Source organism: Squalius cephalus (genome assembly GCF_949319135.1).
Source record: "Squalius cephalus genome assembly, chromosome: 6".
In the NCBI taxonomy this organism is placed as follows: Eukaryota; Metazoa; Chordata; class Actinopteri; order Cypriniformes; family Leuciscidae; genus Squalius; species Squalius cephalus.
In genome coordinates, this window is record NC_137127.1 from 8,711,689 (window position 1) to 8,732,650 (window position 20,962).

At 38.3% G+C, this 20,962-nt stretch overlaps 1 protein-coding gene across 2 annotated transcripts in view; it reads right to left on the reverse strand.

Annotated features, from left to right (window-relative positions):
- Positions 1–20,962, reverse strand: part of carmil2 (capping protein regulator and myosin 1 linker 2) — a 41,595-nt gene that overhangs the window by 9,423 nt on the left and 11,210 nt on the right. For both annotated transcript variants that reach the window (XM_079873995.1, XM_079873996.1), the window contains exons 10-31: positions 20,342–20,430; positions 20,142–20,236; positions 19,971–20,057; positions 19,716–19,825; positions 19,324–19,401; positions 19,016–19,092; positions 18,828–18,932; positions 18,565–18,634; positions 18,406–18,487; positions 16,380–16,476; positions 16,125–16,179; positions 15,229–15,401; positions 14,766–14,834; positions 14,588–14,681; positions 14,401–14,499; positions 14,185–14,313; positions 13,194–13,307; positions 12,888–13,060; positions 12,706–12,793; positions 12,524–12,616; positions 11,496–11,562; positions 8,748–9,133 (exon numbers count right to left, since the gene is read on the reverse strand). In XM_079873995.1, coding sequence (XP_079730121.1) covers positions 8,748–9,133; positions 11,496–11,562; positions 12,524–12,616; positions 12,706–12,793; positions 12,888–13,060; positions 13,194–13,307; positions 14,185–14,313; positions 14,401–14,499; positions 14,588–14,681; positions 14,766–14,834; positions 15,229–15,401; positions 16,125–16,179; positions 16,380–16,476; positions 18,406–18,487; positions 18,565–18,634; positions 18,828–18,932; positions 19,016–19,092; positions 19,324–19,401; positions 19,716–19,825; positions 19,971–20,057; positions 20,142–20,236; positions 20,342–20,430 — 2,430 coding nt within the window. The remainder of the gene's footprint in view (positions 1–8,747; positions 9,134–11,495; positions 11,563–12,523; positions 12,617–12,705; positions 12,794–12,887; positions 13,061–13,193; positions 13,308–14,184; positions 14,314–14,400; positions 14,500–14,587; positions 14,682–14,765; positions 14,835–15,228; positions 15,402–16,124; positions 16,180–16,379; positions 16,477–18,405; positions 18,488–18,564; positions 18,635–18,827; positions 18,933–19,015; positions 19,093–19,323; positions 19,402–19,715; positions 19,826–19,970; positions 20,058–20,141; positions 20,237–20,341; positions 20,431–20,962) is intronic.

Consider the following 20,962-nt stretch of genomic DNA (forward strand, 5'->3'; position numbering starts at 1 on the left):
GAAAGCATTCTTTAGAAATGTTGGCCCATATTGATAGGATAGCATCTTACAGTTGATGGAGATTTGTGGGATGCACATCCAGGGCACGAAGCTCCCGTTCCACCACATCCCAAAGATGCTCTATTGGGTTGAGATCTGGTGACTGTGGGGGCCGTTTTAGTACAGTGAACTCATTGTCATGTTCAAGAAACCAATTTGAAATGATTTGAGCTTTGTGACATGGTGCATTATCCTGCTGGAAGTAGCCATCAGAGGATGAGTACATGGTGGTCATAAAGGGATGGACATGGTCAGAAACAATGCTCAGGTAGGCCGTGGCATTTAAACGATGCCCAATTGGCACTAAGGGGCCTAAAGTGTGCCAAGAAAACATCCCCCACACCATTACACCACCACCACCAGCCTGCACAGTGGTAACAAGGCATGATGGATCCATGTTCTCATTCTGTTTACGCCAAATTCTGACTCTACCATCTGAATGTCTCAACAGAAATCGAGACTCATCAGACCAGGCAACATTTTTCCAGTCTTCAACTGTCCAATTTTAGTGAGCTCGTGCAAATTGTAGCCTCTTTTTCCTATTTGTAGTGGAGATGAGTGGTACCCGGTGGGGTCTTCTGCTGTTGTAGCCCATCCGCCTCAAGATTGTGCGTGTTGTGGCTTCACAAATGCTTTGCTGCATACCTCGGTTGTAACGAGTGGTTATTTCAGTCAAAGTTGCTCTTCTATCAGCTTGAATCAGTCGGCCCATTCTCCTCTGACCTCTAGCATCAACAAGGCATTTTCGCCCACAGGACTGCCGCATACTGGATGTTTTTCCCTTTTCACACCATTCTTTGTAAACCCTAGAAATGGTTGTGCGTGAAAATCCCAGTAACTGAGCAGATTGTGAAATACTCAGACCGGCCCGTCTGGCACCAACAACCATGCCACGCTCAAAATTGCTTAAATCACCTTTCTTTCCCATTCTGACATTCAGTTTGGAGTTCAGGAGATTGTCTTGACCAGGACCACACCCCTAAATGCATTGAAGCAACTGCCATGTGATTGGTTGATTAGATAATTGCATTAATGAGAAATTGAACAGGTGTTCCTAATAATCCTTTAGGTGAGTGTATAGTAGCACTTTGAAAATTCAACATTAAACATCATTCACATTTCACAACTCATTTTTCTTTTCCATAATGTGATGTATTTACCTGGATTGTGAAAAGTAGTCTCCAAATAGCAGGTGGTTGGAGAGGAATAAGAGGGATTAATGACATCAGTCAAAAAGTAAAGTTGTTTCAGATGTGGACCAATTTTCATGAAAGATTCAATTTTCCTTCTTTCTTTTTTTAGTACTGGTTAAAAAATGTAAATAATATGCACAAATTATTCACTCACATTAAGACCACAGATGCGAATTAAAAAAGAAAACTGGGTCAACATTGATTGCATGTTGACTTTTTAACTGTGCCAGATCAGTAGCTTACAAACACGATACACACACAAAAGCACAGGGTGCGCACGGTCTGTGTGTTTTGCCTGTTTCCTGCTGCTGCACAGACTGCGAGGCCTTCGGGCAGTTTGGGTTCTGCAGGAAGAGAAAGAAAGAAATATGGAGAGAGAGAGAGAGAGAGAGAGGAGGGAGAGTCCACTGCAGCTCTATAGCAACCATATGCAAATGAGGCACCGCACACCACATGAGAAATGGATTATAAATCATTTAGCACCTCTCGACCAATGAGAAGGCAAAGCACTCATCACTCCATCTTCAAAAAGAGGAGGAGAACAGGCGCCACGTTGTGTGAGGCGGCACAAGGAGAGGTGTTTCCCACATATCTTAATAACACGCGATCATTTTCTCCTATAAAACACACTGCATTAACAGTGCAACCGTACAGCTCAGGTTTAATTACCAAAAACAGAAAACAAAGCTTTTGTGTGGTTCACATGGCCTGCTGGGTTTGTTCATGCCTAAACAAGATTCAGGGTTCATATTTTTCCACATACAGCCAAACAATTCACTAATTTCATAAACAGGCTGTTACACGTAAATCAGTAGTAATTAGCAATAATTTTAAAATCAAAACGGTTTCCTACATGAAACTAGATAATGTTAATACCCGACGGGTTAAGCTGGTGTCTAGTCTTGTAAAAGTGACACGTTCGGGTCTGAAGAATCTGTTCCCGGATCAGTGTAGCAGAAGGAAGCTGACACATTGATCAAAGATCAGTCCAACTCACATGTCATGACTCATGACTTCGTATACACAGCGTCAGATTTCCGTTGATGGTTCCCCTTTAAATTTCAGTGGAAAGAAGGAGAGATACAGAGAGATGGAGTGAACGTAGTGTTCTTTACCTCTTCTGTTCTGGTGTAAGCTGGAAAAGGCCTGTCTAAAGGTGTCAGGTTGAGACAGTGATCCCAGAATTCCACAGGCTTCTGTCTAGGTTTTCCTGGTGGCAAAGCTACAAGCTCTATGGAAGTGATTAAATCCAACATGATAAGCACTTTCCACAAATAGGGTACAAAATAGGGCCTAAAGACCTGGTCAGTGAAAGGCGGTGCTTAACCTTTAGAAAATGCTGATCATCAAACTCAAGTAGCAAACCTCATATAAAATGAATATAAGCAGCTCATATAAAATTTTGTTTGTCCTCCTTAGGTTCACTAAACATTTTTGAGGATATGAATAATAAGATGTTGTAATCCTTTTACCAAAATATGGGATTTGCAAAATTTTAAACAAATCAGTTTTTTAAATTATAATGTGTGGGGGTTTTTTATTTATTTTTTGGCAATAAATATTAAATAAACATGAAAAAAAAATAAAAAAAAATAAATAAACAGGGTTACCAAATATTAGTTTAGTTACTGATAAACGTATATGTCCCATAAATTAAAGTCTGATCCTTGTTACACTGTATAACAGTGTTGAATGGTTAAGCTTGATGAGTGCAGGTAATGGACATATTTGTCAGCTTTCCTTTTAGGCATGTAATCAAGCCATTATAGCAGTAGCTTTCTACAGTTCTGACTGGACACTGCACATGTGCTGAAGTTTTGTTCAGAATACATAAATGCAAATGTGAATGAAAATGTGAATTGGATTACTAATTTTATGGTTCATATAAACACACCTTTCAGAATCTGAAATCGGCTTGGATTCATTCAGATTGACGAAAAATTGTGCATGTAAACTTACCTAACGAATTGAAAATGATTTTAAAATGATCAAATAATCATGAATTATTATGGTTGTAATTTTTAAATAGTTAAAAACAGTTGAGGTTGTCAAGACGGTTTGAGACAAAAACAATCAGCATTTCAAGGTGGGACACAGACATTTTAAAGGGGCCATGACATGGATTTTTAAAAAAAAATATTTTAATGTTTTCCTTGAGGTTCACTTGTAATGTTAAAGTTTAAAAAAAAAAAAAAAAAAAAAAAATATATATATATATATATATATATATATATATATATATATATATATATATATATATATATATATATATATATATATATATATATATATTCGGGAAAACAATTATTTTAACCTTCATTCTGACCCTCTGTCTGAAATGATCTGTTTTTAAGCTGCGGCTCCTTTAAGGCTGGTCAATAAACGGACACTGTTATATTTGGCTAATGTCACTGCATAGGAAACAGTATCAACACCCTCGCGCTATTGCACGCAAGTTAGTGCTTTGAAAACATTATCCATTTAAAACGGTCTTTTTACAGACAAAGATTTACAGACAAAAGCATTATTAAATCATTTAAATAAAATAAATAAAATAAACCATCCACTTGTTTCTGACCCTGGGATCCTTCTGAAGTCTGTACAGAGATGCAAACGAGCGCTTCAAACTGGACGCGTTACGTTCTTTCACTCTTCCATTTGTCCAGTTTTCGACAGACTCAAGGCGTGGAGTATGTCAGAAACTGAACACACATCTGTATACTGTATCCAGCGTAGACAGCGTCAGTGATTATAATGGGTTCTTTTGACGCGAAGCTCACGTCCAGTGTAGGCAAATGTCAGCCATTAAGCAAATGAAGGCCAGTGGGTGGGGCCTATAATGCGATGATGTAAAACTATTTGTCCATGTCTTGCTCACACGATATCAAAACGAGACATTTTTGGAGCTTGATTAAATAAATGCTTTGTATATATAATGAGAAGGACATTTTAAGCTATGAAACATGCAGGATGTTGTAATGGTACAAAGACCTCTTATATGTCCAAAGATCTAAGCAAATTAGATTTCTCATGTTATGACCCATTTAAGAGTTGAAGACGTATGGAAGCTTGTTTCCGCCATGGAATAAAAAGATAAAAAAGGCAATTAAAGTCGCAATTGCCTTTTTTATCTTTTTATTCCATGGCGGAAACAAGCTTCCATACGTAATCGTTCCATACGTTCCATAATCTCACAATTGCGAATTTACATTTCACAATTTGTACTTTTTTCTCAAAATTGTGTTCTATAAACTCACAATTCTGACTTTTTTCTCAGAATTGCATGATTTAAACTCGTATTGCGAGTTATAAAGTCAGAATTGCGTGATATAAAGTTGCAATTGTGAGAAACAAAGTCAGAATTGTAAGATAAAGTCACAATTGCCTTTTTTTATTTTGTGCCAGAAACAAAATTCCATGTCTTCAACTCGCAAGTCTGACTTTTTTTCTCCCAATTGCTAGTTTAGATCTCACAATTGTGAATTCTTTTCACAGAATTTTGAAATTATATAGTTGAATTATATAGTCAGAACTGCAAGCGTAGATTTTTTTTTTTTTTGTAATTGCGAGTTTATATCACGCAATTTTAAGAAGAAAAAAATCTGAATTGTGAGATAAAATGTCGCAACCACATTTTTAATTTTTTTATTCTTTATTTAGTGGCGGAAACAAGCTTCCATAAAAACAATCTAATGTTCATGGTAATTTCATTTTGGGTTAGCTAATCACTTGGGATCTTTGCATGTAATGTTTTAAAAAATAATAATAATAAAGGACACTGTATGTACTGCATTTGTGGAAAATGTCATAGAGTTGCCTTCTCCTAAAACACCTTCTTGATGATTCCATTTTGTGACCAGACATCATTTTGTGGAATACATGGTTCGTGTGTATGGGTGTGTAAAACTGCAGAGGTAATAAAAGAAATGCTTATGCAGCCATCATAAAGGCAGGAGCAGCAAGCATTTAAAAGGGATACAGGGACATTGCTAAAACTCACAGAGCCCTGGAAACATTTTTTTGGGTGTGTCATCTTTACTTGAGACCAATGAGTAGGCGGTACCATAGAGACACCCCACATCACAGGGCCTGGTTGTCCCCCACTGCTGACAGCCCTGCATGGTCATACAGGAAAAAAGCACACACACACACACATATACTGGACCATCAGAGCATTATCTCTTCTCCAGTCACATGAGCTTCTCCCTGAGGCACCACCTGTCATTGGGTTTTCACCAGCCAAGGAGTATGACCGGCCGTCACACAATATGGACACACACCCTCGCCAACAGATCATGCTGACAGGAATACACATATAACACACATACTCATTCAGGTGATCAGAGGAAATGACAGGAGTGTTTTTATCCATCCGTGCTCATGTCTGTGATAACAGTGGCGCCAAACTCTCCAGAGAGTGTCTGTTCTGGAAAAATTACCTCACACACACACACACACAATTACACAGCTTTAACCAGGGTAAAGGCCTGTTCACATCACAATGATGATAACGATATCGGTTTAAAAATTTTCTTTTTGAGTCTTTTTCTTTAGACTCTTATGAGTCTATACCACATTTATAACGGCACAGAGGAACGGTCTCTTTGGAATAACTTTCAGAACGTTTTGTTCCATCTGATAAACGATAAAAACATTGACAACCAATCAGAATCCAAACCGCTTTAAAGAGTGCTATTACATTTAAAGTGGCAGACGACAGAACTGCAGCATACACTAAAAAGAACATTATCATGCGTTAGTGTGGACGCTAATATAGTTATATTTTCGTTAAGTTATTGTTCTTGGTGTGAGCAGCCCTTAACTGTATGAAAATACACACTCTAAAAACTGTCCATAGTGACTGGTACTCACCAACAGGCAGTCATGACATTCAGCATTACACTTACACAAGCCAGTCATCATGACAACACAGAAACAGCTAAAGGTCTCTTAAGACGATGACATCATGTACACTGGTAGTATATAAAAATGGCATCCAAATGACTATATAGATCATCCTATAATTTACCAACCACACCTAACTACACTAAAGTAAGCACACACAATATTTTTACATATCTAAATGACAGCAGATGTAAGATGCAAATACCATGATATTACCATGGTTTTTGTGGACACTAATGTGATGGTACTGAGGTATTCTCAGACACAACCTGGTAAATTTCACAGTACATTACCATTGTTTATATGGACACTATTATGATGGTAATACATCATACCATGGGGTACTATGGTAAGTAAAGGTGGTAATCATATGTAGATGGTATCACAAACTTATGGTTTTACCACGATTTTTTGTGGTCACTGTACTATCAAATTATTTTTGACATACTTTGGGATACCATGGTAATTAAAGGTGATAATGATATGTATATAGTACTATTGTGTTACCATGATTTTTGTGGACACTACTGTACTATGTTATTGTTAGATATACATTTGAGCACCATGGCAAGTGAATACAGTGATTTACATCATATCACACTACAGTACCATAATATTATCATTATTTATGTGGACACTACCATTGTATTTTTGAAATACCTTTGGATACTACTAGTGTTAATAAAGGTCGTAATCAAATGGCATCACAGTACTATGACATTACCATGATTTGTGTGGAAACTACCATGACAGTAATACAATGCATTCTTTCGAAGTACCATGGTAAATAAATATGGTAATCATAAGTGACAGTATAAGTAGCATTATAAGTTATAAACATCATAAGTGATATTTATAAGAATTATAAGATCTCTATTTGTAAATAAATGCGGTTCTTTTGAACTTTGTATTGATCAAAGATTCTTGAAATGCATCACAGTTGCCAAAAAATATTAAGCAGCACAACATGGAGAGTAAAAATGGAAAATGTTGAGCGCCAAATCAGCATACAGTATAAGAATGATTTCTGAAGGATCATGTGACACTGAAGACTGGAGTAATGGCTAATATTAGCTTTGCCATTATAGGAATAAATTGCATTTTAAAATATATTAAAATAGAAAGCATCTATTTTAAATAGGAATCATATTTCACAATATTACTGTTTTTACTGTTTTTTTGTTCAAATAAATACAGCCTTGATGTGCATAAAAGACTTCTTTAAAAAAAAAAAAAAAGGCTATTTTTTAAATCTTACAGACCCCAAAATTTAGAAAGGCAGTGTATATATCATGGTACCATGGTATTTTTTGAAAGGCACTGTACACTGTGGTATTACTATCTGACACCATCACTGTAACATGGTACCATCATAGCAAATTTTTTGCAATAAAACTAAATTCAGTTAATGCCAAAAAGAGATAAAATGACCAAAGTTTGGCGTCAAAGAAAGAAAATGTGGCTCAAATGACTCGATAGGGTAGTTTTCAACATACCTGTGATTATATAATACCTGACAACCACACAGATTTGCCACAATCACAATGTGAGGGCACAATAGCACCTTTATCACAGCATCAAAGACGCACACATCACACCTCACAATGGCGGCATCAATAAACAGGCCACATGCCATAGGAGCTCATTAGACACACAACAGTGTAAAGGCATGTGTGTGTGAGCAGCTACAACTGAGAACACTGTAAAGCCCATCACTATGGCAACCATTTATCAAATGGCCATTCACAGGATGTACAAGTGGACACGCACAGATATGAGGAAAAATACATCCTCTGCCTTTCTTTTCTTTTCTGTCCATCTCACACTCACGTAATGAAGACACCGCAGTGAGGATATAATATCTCACATTAGCCTCGACTCAACAGGAAAGGCGGGATGGACTCAACAGAATCGCAGTGTGCCAGTGCAACCACACACTGTCGTTGCAGCATCAGCGGCAGAAATACATCGGCTGTCACACGCCAACCTAAATATTACATCTCATTTAAACACGCAATCAGTTTCTCCTTTATACAACGCCCAGGTGAATCTGTACAACCGAATAAACAGATTTCGATCCCACACCCTGGGAATGCCACGAATGGAGGGACCCTCCGTTCCTGATGACAGAAAAGAAAGGGAGAAACCCTCCTTGATCTGGGAACATTAATAATTGAGATGCTACAGCAGTCACACACCAAGCTCAAACGGCAATAATCAGTGCTGGACAGAGACTGTGCCCCTTTCTGACAGCATACACACACCGCCCAGCTGAGCTTCACAAACACGACGGCACACACACTGCCTGAAAATGGCAGTGGAGGATACACACCCTAAAAATTTCAGCCCACCACAGCAGCACCCTCTCCCTGAGCATCTCTCGTCGCATATCGTGAGCGAGAGAAAGGAAAAAAATGAGGAGATGGGGTGGAGGAGACGGTGTGAGAGAGAGCCTGGAGGAGCTGGGTGTCTGCGGACGAATCAACCTGAGCAGTGCCGTCAGAAAGCAGTCTCCCTCCCCCTCTCTCTCCACCAGCAGCGTCCCCATCTCAGCCTCTCGAAACCCTTCCCATGCTCCTTTCTTCTCGGTTCCCGACCCTCCCGTCTTACCTGCGGCTTGCTGGGAGGCTGCCTGTTCCGGCGGTTGGGTCTGGGCCTGGAGCGGGTGTAGTGCCTCAGTGTGTGGCCTTCGATGGGCAGGTCCATAGGGGGCTGAGGAGGTGCAGGCTCCGAGCGCCGGGGCTCTCTGTTGCTAAGAGCGGCAGCAGCAGCAGCAGCAGCATCCGCCTCTCTCCCCGAGTAGGAGGAGCTTCCTGGCTTCAGCTGGCCTGCCGCGGTGACTGACAGACCCGTCACCAACGACAACGACAGGGCCCGCCTCCTCTCCTCCGTTCCTACCCTGGAGACCTGAGGCCATCCCCCTCCTCTCTCCTCTACCTCCTGCTGGGGATGTGTGGCCGCACGCGCCTGCTGTTCCCCTTCCACATCTAACAAACCTGCAGAGAGGGAGAGGGAGGAAATAAGGGACAACAGAGGGAGATAGTGAGGGAGGGGTGAGACTGAAGCTTGTATGATGTGTGTATCTACAAAGAGAGGAAGAAATAGATCGAGATGGAGCGATGGATCTGCAGATTTACAGCAGAGGATGCGAGAGGGAGCATAAAAGATCAGCGGAAAAAGCAAGGGGGAAGATAAAGCTGGATATCACGAAGGGTTCAGGATATTCACATGACGGATGCAGGCTGCCGAGGAATCTCCCAAAAACATGTCTAGAAAATGTGTCATCTCCGATAAAAATACAGTATTTATTTAGAATTATAGTTTGCATATAGGAAATCATGTCTAAATGAAGAGGATTACAGATTTTCGCACTGTGACATTATTTATTATTACAATTAAGCATTTCCCCCACAAATTTTTACTGTAGTATTTTTTCATTATTTTCAGTGGCAGTTCTCATTACTGTAATATTTTTACTGTATTACAATAACAATCACTGAAATACATCAATTACCCAGTAAAAATAAATAAAAAAATACTACCAAACATACAAGTTTATGCATATATCCAAACAAGAGGTAAGCCTCTTTGCAAGGCTGCATTTATTTGATCAGAAATACAGGAAAAACAGGAAAATTGTGAAATATTATTACAATTTAAAATGTTTTCTGTTACAAAATTTTTAACTATTTATACCCACGTCATTACACCAGTCTTCAGTGTCACATGATCCTCCAGAAATCATTCTAATATGCTGATTTGCTGCTCTTATTATTATCAATGTGGAAACAGTTGTGTCGCTTAACATTTTTGTGCATTTTTTTTTCAGGATTACTTGATGAATAGAAAGTTTAAAAGAACAGCATTTATTTGAAAAATAAATCTTTTGTAACATACATGTCTTGTGGCTGTCACTTTTGATCAATTTCTTTAGCATTTATTTCTTTAAAAAAAAAAAAAATTAGGTCTTTGCATTACAGTTATGATAATAAAAATGTCACAATACAAAAAATTGTCCTACTAACAGGCTTCATTTTCTTATCTTGGGGTGAAATGTGACTGGAATGAGAAAAGGAGGACAGGTATACACCATGGTATACACAAAAGAGCAGAGGAAGAGAAGGGTGTGGGACTGGGGGAGGGGTTGTGTCATGGTTGTAAGCGGGTGGCCCCCCTCCCTCGTCTGAGGGGCTCAGTGGTGTGAGAGTAACAGGGCTATGCTCCAGTTATAGCTGCTGCCAGCAGTGTGTTACACAGCTGATTATATATAGTAGAGACAGGGTGGGACCTCCCAAAATCAAACCCCGCTGTCTCAGGCTCATACACACACCACAGATAGACACCAATTAGAGAGGGAGGGGAAATCCCATGAGAGGGGGATCCCGCTCTCACAGCTAGGCCTTCAAACAACAAAGCATGCTTTTGATGTCACATGTGCACTATAGCACTACTACAATAAATGCTGCAACACGTACACACTCATTCTCACACATTTGCACAAGTTGATCACACATTGGGTTGACATTAAATCAGTTTACGTGTGATTAGGTAAAGGTTGTCGTTGAATGAGGTCTGACTAACCATATCCTTTTAACTGCCACCCCCCTTTTTGAGCATAGATCTGCACCTAAATGGTTGTAATTAATGAATGCTTTGGAATACAGACCTAAGGTTAGACTCTTTTTAAAGAAGAAAAAGGCACCATTTTTTGCAGGGTTACAGTAAAGCAAATGCTGAACTAAACACTATACTAAACATTTTTTATATGATGCTAAATATATATTTTACAAAATAAAACTGCTAGAAAATCAAAGCTGTATGTCTAACCAAATTGTATTCCAAATTTAAAGTTTATATCACAAAAAATTGAGCCCGCCAAAAGGTGTTCAAGTACCGTTGTCCAAATTAAAAAATGGTTTTCACATGATGCATTTTGAGTGTTTAAGCTTTCAAATGATACCTAATTTATAATGATTACTAAAATAAATGATAAGAGTAAAAAGTCAATAAACTAAGTGCAGCAAGTGTCCTGCTACCGGGATACTGACAGTACTTTTGATCGGATGTGTAAATATCATGCTGGTTTTGTTCAGATAAGAGACTTTAACCCCTCCTGTTCTGACATCTTTGATGACTGCATGATTAAACAGACCTCTGACCTCAACAGCTGTGGTGCCAGGATTTCTTTCTTTTTTTTGTCTTTTTTTTTTACAGCCAATCAGCTTTTAAGAAACATGCAGCTATGGTGTCACCAGTGTAAGCTGCACCCAATCACATTTTGATTTAGGAGCGCAAAAGCAGAGACGAATGGAAAGAGAGAAAGAAGCACTTGTCGGCATCAAGACACAAGGGACTTACTTTTGATTGAAGGGGCGGGACGGATGCTACGGGAGTGGAAGCTGTTCCTCCAGATGACGGGGACGTACTATGATCACGCAGAGAGAAAAACATTTACATTACTGCAACAACTTGAATTTATAATGGAGTTCAAATTCTAAAACAGATACTCTAAATTCTGATTGGATGAGCCGTGTTGAAGCCACAGATGATATAAGCACACATCGCACAGCAATTGAATTGCAAAAGTGGGGTTTTAACATCTGGATTACAAAAAAATAATAATAAATGGTCACACTTTAGATTAGGGTCCAATTCTCACTATTAATTAACTATTAACTACGACTTTGCCTCAATAAACTCCTATTTACTTCTTTTTAATAGTTAGTAAGGTAGTTGTTAAGTTTAGGTATTGGGCAGGATTATGGAATGTAGAATATGGTCATGCAGAATAGGGCATTACTACATGCTTTATACTTATTTGAAATAAAATTACCACCACTTTTGAACATTTTAATGCATCTTTGCTTAAAGGTACACTATGTAACTTTTGTGTTCAAAATTAAACAAATTTAAATAACGAGTAAATGCATCATTAATCCTTCTTCCAAAACGTGTTTTTGTCTTACCTTGATTCACTAAGGTAAGCCTATTATAAGTGTTTATATTTCAGACCTGATGGGATGGTTTTATTTATGGTCTAGATTTATTTTCAAGGAATCACTGTGTCTATTAATGGGTATAGCTACATTATCTAAATTGATTATATCTCTTAAGCCAAGTAGTGAATGTTTTATGAGCATTAAGATAACCATATTCATAGACACAGTCAGGCAGAGTCAAAGCACAACCAAAACAATGTTCTTACGCAAAGTGCATGCAGTTTTGTTTTTTAACTGCTAGAGGGCCAAAATGTTGCATAGTGTACCTTTAATAGAATTATTAATTTCTTTCAAATAAAAAAAAATCTGTCCCCAAACTTTTAAGAGTTAGTGTATGTTAGCCGTAAGTAAGTGGCGGATCAGAATGCTAGAATCGAATCATCTCACATCATCTGTAGGGAATTCATGCTCCATCACTCTGAGCTGAGGAACATTGGCCTTGATATTGGTGGACTGGGAAAACTCCCTCATATGCTTGTCCTAAAAGCAAGAGAGATATATGTTGCATGTCATATACGCACACACAATTCTCATGTGCACAATAAACATTCATAAATGCAAACCCTCACCAGCTTCTCCTGAGCCACTGACAAATCCTGAAGAACTTCATCAATTATACTTTCCACCAGAGAGACACTGACAGACAGTTTCAGTTCACTGAGAAAGAGTGAGAGGTGTAAACATGAGTAACAAATACATATTTTTTAAGAGTTTAAGAGTTTAATATTGTTAATAGTGATGTGTGTCGCACCTGAGCTTGTTTTTGATGTTGTTCTCTGCCTCTTGCATTGTTTTTTGAATGAAGTGTGCAGCCTGACGTGTCTTCTTGGCCACACGATCCGCCAGCTGCTCGCTGACACTTGACCTCTGGACGACTCTGGGGCAGGTCAGCTGGGCGGACTGCAGCATTGCCGTAGCCAGTTCCTGCACAGCACAAAAGAAAGTCTGATTTATACTGCCATTGAATTACAGAGACCTCCACTAAAGCAATCTGTACTACATAACAGACACAACAGAGCTCTGTATGCAAACACACACCCAAAAAGCATGACTTTACCTGGATTTCCTCAGTGATCTCACTCCTCAGGGCTGTAGCTGCGTCATTGAGAATGCATTTCAGCATGTGACCACTAGAAGGCACTCTGCCCAACTCATAGAGTCCTGCAAAAGACTGAGAGGCAAGGCCAAATGTCAAACACCACGAGTTAGGGCATCACCACATTGTTATAAAAACTTAAAAAAGAAAATATATCAGCCATTACTACTATGCAGTGCATCTTTAACGTCCACATCATATGTGTCTTAATATTTTATGTTACATATTCTACAACTTTAAGATGTAAATTTTAAATTCTCAGTTTTCTTTTATTATATAAATAAATTATCACATACATTTCTGAAATCTGGTGTGGCCTGTTATAAGTACACTCATTTTTAAAATACTTCAAATAGTACTGCATAACAGCAATGGCTTGTACACTAGCTACTGTTCAAAGTTTGGGGAGATTTTAGTACTTTTATTCAACAAGAAAGCATTAAAGTGATCAAAACTTACAGTAAAGACATTTACAATGTTACAAAATATTTCTATTTCATATAAAACTTTTACTAATTAAAGAATGGCGAAAAAAAACTGTATCACAGTTTCCAACAAAATATTAAGCAGCACAAAGTTTTAACATTGATTATCGTAAGAAATATGATTTGAGCACCAAATCAGCATATTAGTATGATTTCTGAATAATCATGTGACACTGCAGAATGGAGCAATGATGCTGAAAATTCAGCTTTGCCATCAATTACATTTTAAATATAGTTAGTTATTTTAAATGCATTTACATTTACATTGTAAATGTACATTTTAAATGATAATAATATTTCAGTTTTTACTGGATTTTTGGTCAAATAAACGTAGTCTTGATGAGCACTAAACGTTCACGAAAACGTTCAAAAATCTTAGCGATTCCAAGCTTTTGAACAGTAGAGTATAAAATGATCAGATTTTGAATCTGTAACATTGCAAACCATGTATATGTGTAATCTCATACACTAATGGCTGTCTTTGCATGTTGAAGCGCTTCCTCTGCAAGCAAAATGTCCGACTGCACCTCTTGTATATTATAGCAGGTTAAAGGATGCACACTTTCCTGTAGTTTTTTACAGAGATCCTGCACTAACTGAGCACAAAGAGAAAGAGACAGACACATTAGTACGTAGTATTACAGTCTATAAGTGGCATATAGGAAGAATGTATCCAGGCAAACCTGTTCAGAGCGAGTGGTCTTCAATCCATGCTGTAGATGACACATTTCCTCACCCGTTGCACACTGTCTCTGATTGTTCCTGTATAAAAAGGTCTGGATCTACATATATGCATACAAAAAGAGTCAGTTATATCTTGTCATCCATCTGTTCTCCTGGCTTTCCATAGTGCTGCAAATGAGAACTAACTTTCTGTAAAGCTTCGTCTGTCTTCTCTGGGGTGTTTCGATAGGCTTGAAGAATATCACTCACGGGAATGGACATGTTCTGTAGTGTCAAGTTCCTGTTTGAACACACAAACAAATACAGACTTTTTAACAAATACAATTCACTGAAAAACCCCTTTAGGTCTGTGGGTTACTCTCACTTTTCCATGGCATTGGCCACATCCATAAATCCTCCAGAAGTAACATTGTTCCGGTCCCAAACCAGCGTTCTGTCAGAAAACAGGGCAAAACAGAGACACTTTATAATAAGGTTTCATTAGTTGGGATTGAACTACCAAAGAACAATACTTCTACAGCATTCATTAGTCTTAGCTAATGTTAATCTTAACATTTATTAATACATTTTTAGGATCAAAAGTTGCTAACATTAACTCATAATGCACAACTAACATGAATATGAACATTCTTTGTAAGTAACAAGGGTTTATAAATGCTGTAAAATTACATTTACTCATTGTTAGTTAATGCATTAACTAATGTTAACAAACAAGACCTTATTGTAACTAACTACGACTAACTACAATAAATGATGTCTCGTTGACAGGAACATGTCCAGTTCAGCAAAAGAAAGCTGCAAGTCACCATGTGTGCCTGTAAAATTACTTTAGCTTGGTGTTGATCATGAGGGCCTTTGCTAGCATCTTTGCTCCTGTGTCACCTATACAATTTCCGCTGATATCAATCTTTGACAGGCTTGCGTTGCTTCCCAGGCTGTTGATGAGGATAGTGGTGCCTGTTTTTAACTTTGAGTCACATACAGAGAGAGACTCCAGTGGCTAAAAAGTTTGAAAAAGAAAGTAAAAAGGTGACTATCCAAGCCAAATGCACATCATACATTTTCTTTATCAACTTCCATTGATCTTACATTCAGAGTCATTTTATGGAGTCATTAACCTTTGGCTGTAAGTCTCATTAAGATTTCTATCAAGTCTCATTAGCTTAAGAAACAGTATTGACTGAGCAGGTTGGGTCGTGAGAGGCCAGCGCCGATTCTTTGGAGAGCATAAATGCTCTTATTAATGTGGATAAAGTTATATAAAGTTGAGAGTTTGTTTTAATGAGTCAGAGCTGCTTGTGTAATTACTGAGACCGGGCGAGCCTTGATGGAGAGGGATTCTGGGTAATTAAAATTCAAAGCTTGCTGGAGAAATGAAGGAGGGGGGAGGGGGGGTCTCTGTGGACCTTCTCTCTTTATTGGTGGTACTAGTATTACAAGAATCGACGCAAAAACACACAGAAGCACACATTCCAATCTCCACCGCTAACTGAGGCAAAGATAGCAGCTCTTCCTACTCTCGGTAATGTTATGTGAGAGCTGTGGTCCGTAGGTGGACGTTCTGGTGTACGTAACCATGGTGGATGGGGGACGTGTGATCCAATTTTGCAGTAATACTCATATCATTTGGTAGAGGCTGCAGATATGACTGAGGCCTGATTCTAATAGAATAACGGAAAGTGTATGTGTGAAGGGTTTCTGACATTAAAAATGATGTACTCACACACTCCTCCTCCTGAATTAGCTGTACAAGCCGGTGCAACACATCTGTAAGAGCTCTGAGAGAAAAGGGAAATAGTTGAAAGGAAAAGGAGGAAGCGATAACATTTTAAAGGAAATGTGTAATTTCAGCACCACTAGCACAACCATGTAGAAATGTAACAAGTCTCCTGAACAATCCCCCATCTAACAATCAAAAAATTACACACATCATCTAAAAAAACAGGAATAATCCACACCTAAACTACATGGCACTTACCTGGACTTCATGGCAAAATTGCGTCCGATTGAAAGGTGTCGAATAGAATGACTGCGACCAATGGAGAGAATTAAAGTAACCATATTGCTCTCAAAACCTGAGAGAGAAAAAAATCGCATTAATAATTGTGATTTGTTTTTAATAATAATTAAATTTCCCTCCAAGTCATGTTAGTCATTCTACTACTTCCACCACACTTAGCTACCAAATTAGACATGCCTCTTCTATCTACATGCCGTAAACATTGTGTTTTTACTAGGGCTGTCAAACGATTAATCGCGATTAATCGCATCCAAAATAAAAGTTTGTTTTTACATAATACATGTCTGTGTACGGTGTATAATTATTTTCTATATATAAATACACACACATGCATGTATATATTTAAGAAATATTTGCATGTATATACTGTGTATATATATTTATATTATATATAATTTATATTATATATAAATATTTTATATATAAATAACACATTTTCTTAAATATATGCATGTGTGTGTATTTATATATAGAAAATAATTATACTCCGTACACAGACATGTATTATGTAAAAACAAACTTTTATTTTGGATGCGATTAATCGCGATTAATCGTTTGACAGCCCTAGTTTTTACCTGTCAAGTAGAAAGAACACGTTCTAACAAATAAATAAGTACTTGTATCTAATGAATAAGTACTAGTATCTATTAAATACCTAATGAATACGTACTTGTATCTAATGAATAAGTACTAGTATCTAATTAATAAGTACTTGTATCAAATGAATACGTACTAGTATCTAATAAGTCAAGTATCTAATGAATAAGTACTTGTATCTAGGGAATTAGGATAATTTTATGCATACCATTCCATAAATCGCTTACAGCACCTTTCATATGATCACTACAAGTATCAAATGATTTCCAGTGCTCCAGTCAAGTATGTTTTCACATCTTATAATTCAAATATCTCTCTCACTTACATCACACTGACACTAGCCTCTCTCTCTCCCTCCTTTGTGTGTGTGTGTGTGTTTGTATGTGTTCAGACAGGTGTGATGATAGCCCTGCAGGGGCACAGTGCGGGTCCAGTGGGTCATGTGCTATTCTGACTGATGTGTTGAGCCTTTCTCCTCATGTAGCCGACACAACAACGCCTATATTTGCTTCGTCTCCTCCTGGGTTATAAAAATAGCATGGCCTGATTCCATCTTCTCCCAGGGTTCAATATTTTCATGAGCTTCTGTCTTGAAAAGCAAAACTAGTTGCTTCGAGAAGCATCGAAAACATCCAAAATTATTTATTTTTCTATTAAGCAGATATCTAGTTCATATTACAAATATATATTCAATGAACTAAGGAATATTCCGGGTTAAAAACAAGATAAGCTTGGTCATCAGCATCTGTGGCATGCTGTTGATTACCAACGATGATGAATTTCACTTCTCTTAGTTTGAAAAAAAACAAAAAAACAAAGGAAAACCTGTACACTTACAATGATAGCTTAAAAGCAAAAATACGAAGCATGAATGAATTACATGAATTCTTCATTAAAATATTTGAACAGTTAAATTGTGAAAATTGTTAGGAAACATTCTGTGCATATTTTATGTTTAGAATCCTGTTAAGAAAATTAGGATTTTTGACCAATGAGATTTTTCCATGTTTATATCCATTCCACAGACTTTTCCTAAAGAATCTATGCCAAAGAATGCTGTAAATGTCTGCAAATATTATGAGGTATTTGTACAGATGTACACAACGCACCATTTACTACTTTCTTATCTTATGAAAAGAAGAGGTTTTCTGAGAGGCAAGAGGACAAATGCACACACACAGCGAGTCAGATTAATTTATGCCTCCATCTCTCAGATATGATTTATAACCCGATATAAGGAGAGACCCTGTGACCCCTCTAGTGCTGTTGTGAAAGAGACAGTCAAGTGAGAGCAATATAATAAATCTGACAGAAAGAAAGAGGATGGTATAAATGGAGGTTAACAAATTGCTGGAGCTGTGAATGAGAATAAAATAAGAGACTGTACCGTTGTCAGACAGGTCTAGGCTGCGGATGGCCTTGGCCTCGAAGATGTGTTCCTGAATCACCTGAGCTCCAGCCGACCTCAGCTACATGTACCACAACATCACACGCAGTTTTAAGAAAAGATTCATACTATACTGTCAGTGTATGTCAGTGTGTGTACCTCACAGCAGCTGATGTCAAGCTCCAGCTCAGATAGATGAGTGTTGGTGGCCAAGCCCTGTAGTAACAATCTAAACAACATTAACACTGGACATTAATAATGATAACAAATATTTTTTCATTTTACTGACACCAAACTTTTGAACGGTGCTGTGCACAAAACTCGTTGCAGACATTTAAACCATAAGCGAACGGATTCTAAATTTAAAGGAATTTAAGCTTATAACACATACATTCATGCTAATATTGGAACAAAGCCCATACCTGAGAGCCTCTGGAGGTAGTTTAGTTCCAGCCAATCCCACGTATTTTAACACAGTGTTCTTGCTAAAGAAATCCCTCACACTGCGCGTGACCTCTCGTACTTTCCTAGCACAGCCACACAGATCAGTATGTACATTCTGCCTACGTAGAGATGCTTACACTTCATAATGTCACTTTTGATGGCTCACCTATGAGAAAAAGTGTTCCTGGAGAGGTTGAGGTAGCTCAAAGTAGTGCAGCAGCCGACAGATAGAGACACAAACAGCTAGAGAGAAACAGTAATAGAAAGGTACGTCAGATTCTTTTCTGAAGTGAAAAATTCAAGCATTATTTGGTAAACAACTGAACCAGCTTTTGGGTACAAACTGTCTCATTCCCAGTCTCGTGGGCTAATATTGGATGAATATTATATATGCCAGTATTTAACTTCGCTAATTCATTTTACACCACAATATGAGCAATCAAATAAAATCTAGAATATAACTGATGGACTCACTGTGTCTAGGGGGCAGTCTGTGTAGCTGAGGTCAAGGTGAGAAACTGCATTTGGAGCAGACAGGAACTTAAAGAGGCTCTAGAAGAGAGACAGACAAGCATGAGATTTCAAAGCCATCCAGTCCCAAGTGTTCTCCTATTCACTCTTTTTTGCTAAATTTTGCAATGCTGCCAATAAATAAAACCTATATGACAAAAGACATATGCAGCCAAGTGAAACCAAATAAATGTAGCCTGGGTGAGTTCTTTCAACAACAACAAAATATTTTGAATGTTAGAGTATCTAATGTAATATAAATAGTTATTTTTGTGGTGGGCCTGTTGAAATATTGCCAGTGCAAGTAGAAATGTGAACACCAGGCCACTACATCCCCCCAGCTCTCTTAAACTCACCACTGCCTCTTCTGTGGCCAGGCAGCCGATGTTTCCGCTCAGATCTAGGTGGGTAAGGGTGTTGCAGAGAGATGTACTTTGATGAAGAACTTGAACCAGACAGCCGAGGCCTAGTGTAACAGGAAGACCCAAAATTAGCATTCACAAAGCAATGCCATGGCAACCAACCCTTTATCATCTTGAATCTAGTTACTTTTTGTAGTCGTGAAGCAGCATCTTGACATGTACAAAAGGAGTAAGAGATAAAAACTGCACCTTTTGGGGACATGGAGACCTTGGATAGGTTCAGCTGACTGAGGCCACGGGACAATTTGCACAAACTCTGACTGAGAGCAATCACACCTGAGAGCCGGTAAACAGAGAAATCAGAACATCAGCCTATAACCACAGAAAACCTAATTTCAGATAGAGAATCCGCATCAGAACCTTTATCCTCTATTGCATTGATAGACAGGTTGATGATATGGATAATAGAGGCAGAATTGTCCCGAAGAGCGGAGGCCATCTTGACAGCAAAATCCCTGCATCGTGAATTCAAAAAGAGTCAGCTTGCTTCAAAGTAACACATAGAAATTGGGTAAATGTGTTTAACTTTTCAGAAGTGCAAGGGCCTTGATTAAGCTCACATTTTGAGTCCGCTGGCCTCCAGACTGACCTCCTCCAGAGCACAGGACCGGGCGATCATATAGAGGACCTGCTCCTGCACATCAGGCGTCTGAGAACAAAGAGAAGAGGTTCTCAACGTTTTTTGAGGCAAACAGACATACCAAGATTGACATGAATTGAGCATGGTACACTATGATAAACATGTTGAGTGGGAAGAATTGTGATCTGTGCAGCCACAAAATATTGAAAAAATTAAAGGGATAGTTCACTTTGAAATTAAATTTTGGTATGTTTTAGCTTACCTGAAGGGCATCCAAGATGTAGGTGTCTTTTTTTCCGCAGTAGTTTCAATTTTGATATTTTTAGGTCAAACCGTTCTTGTCTCTCAGTCAGATAAGGCGCATCCTGGTGTGTGACGTGTGCGCAGACTGGTGCATAGATATATATAATAGATGCCGCCTTGGCTACGGCAGTTCATTGGAACAAGGTGACATCTAGTGTATATATATATATATGCACCAGTCTGCGCACACGTCACACAATAGGAAGCGCCCGCGCCTTCAGATCACTTGGACGTGGCTGTGTACAAAAGGTAAAAACGATATAAATACTGTTCGTTTTCTCACACAAACCGCTCGTTT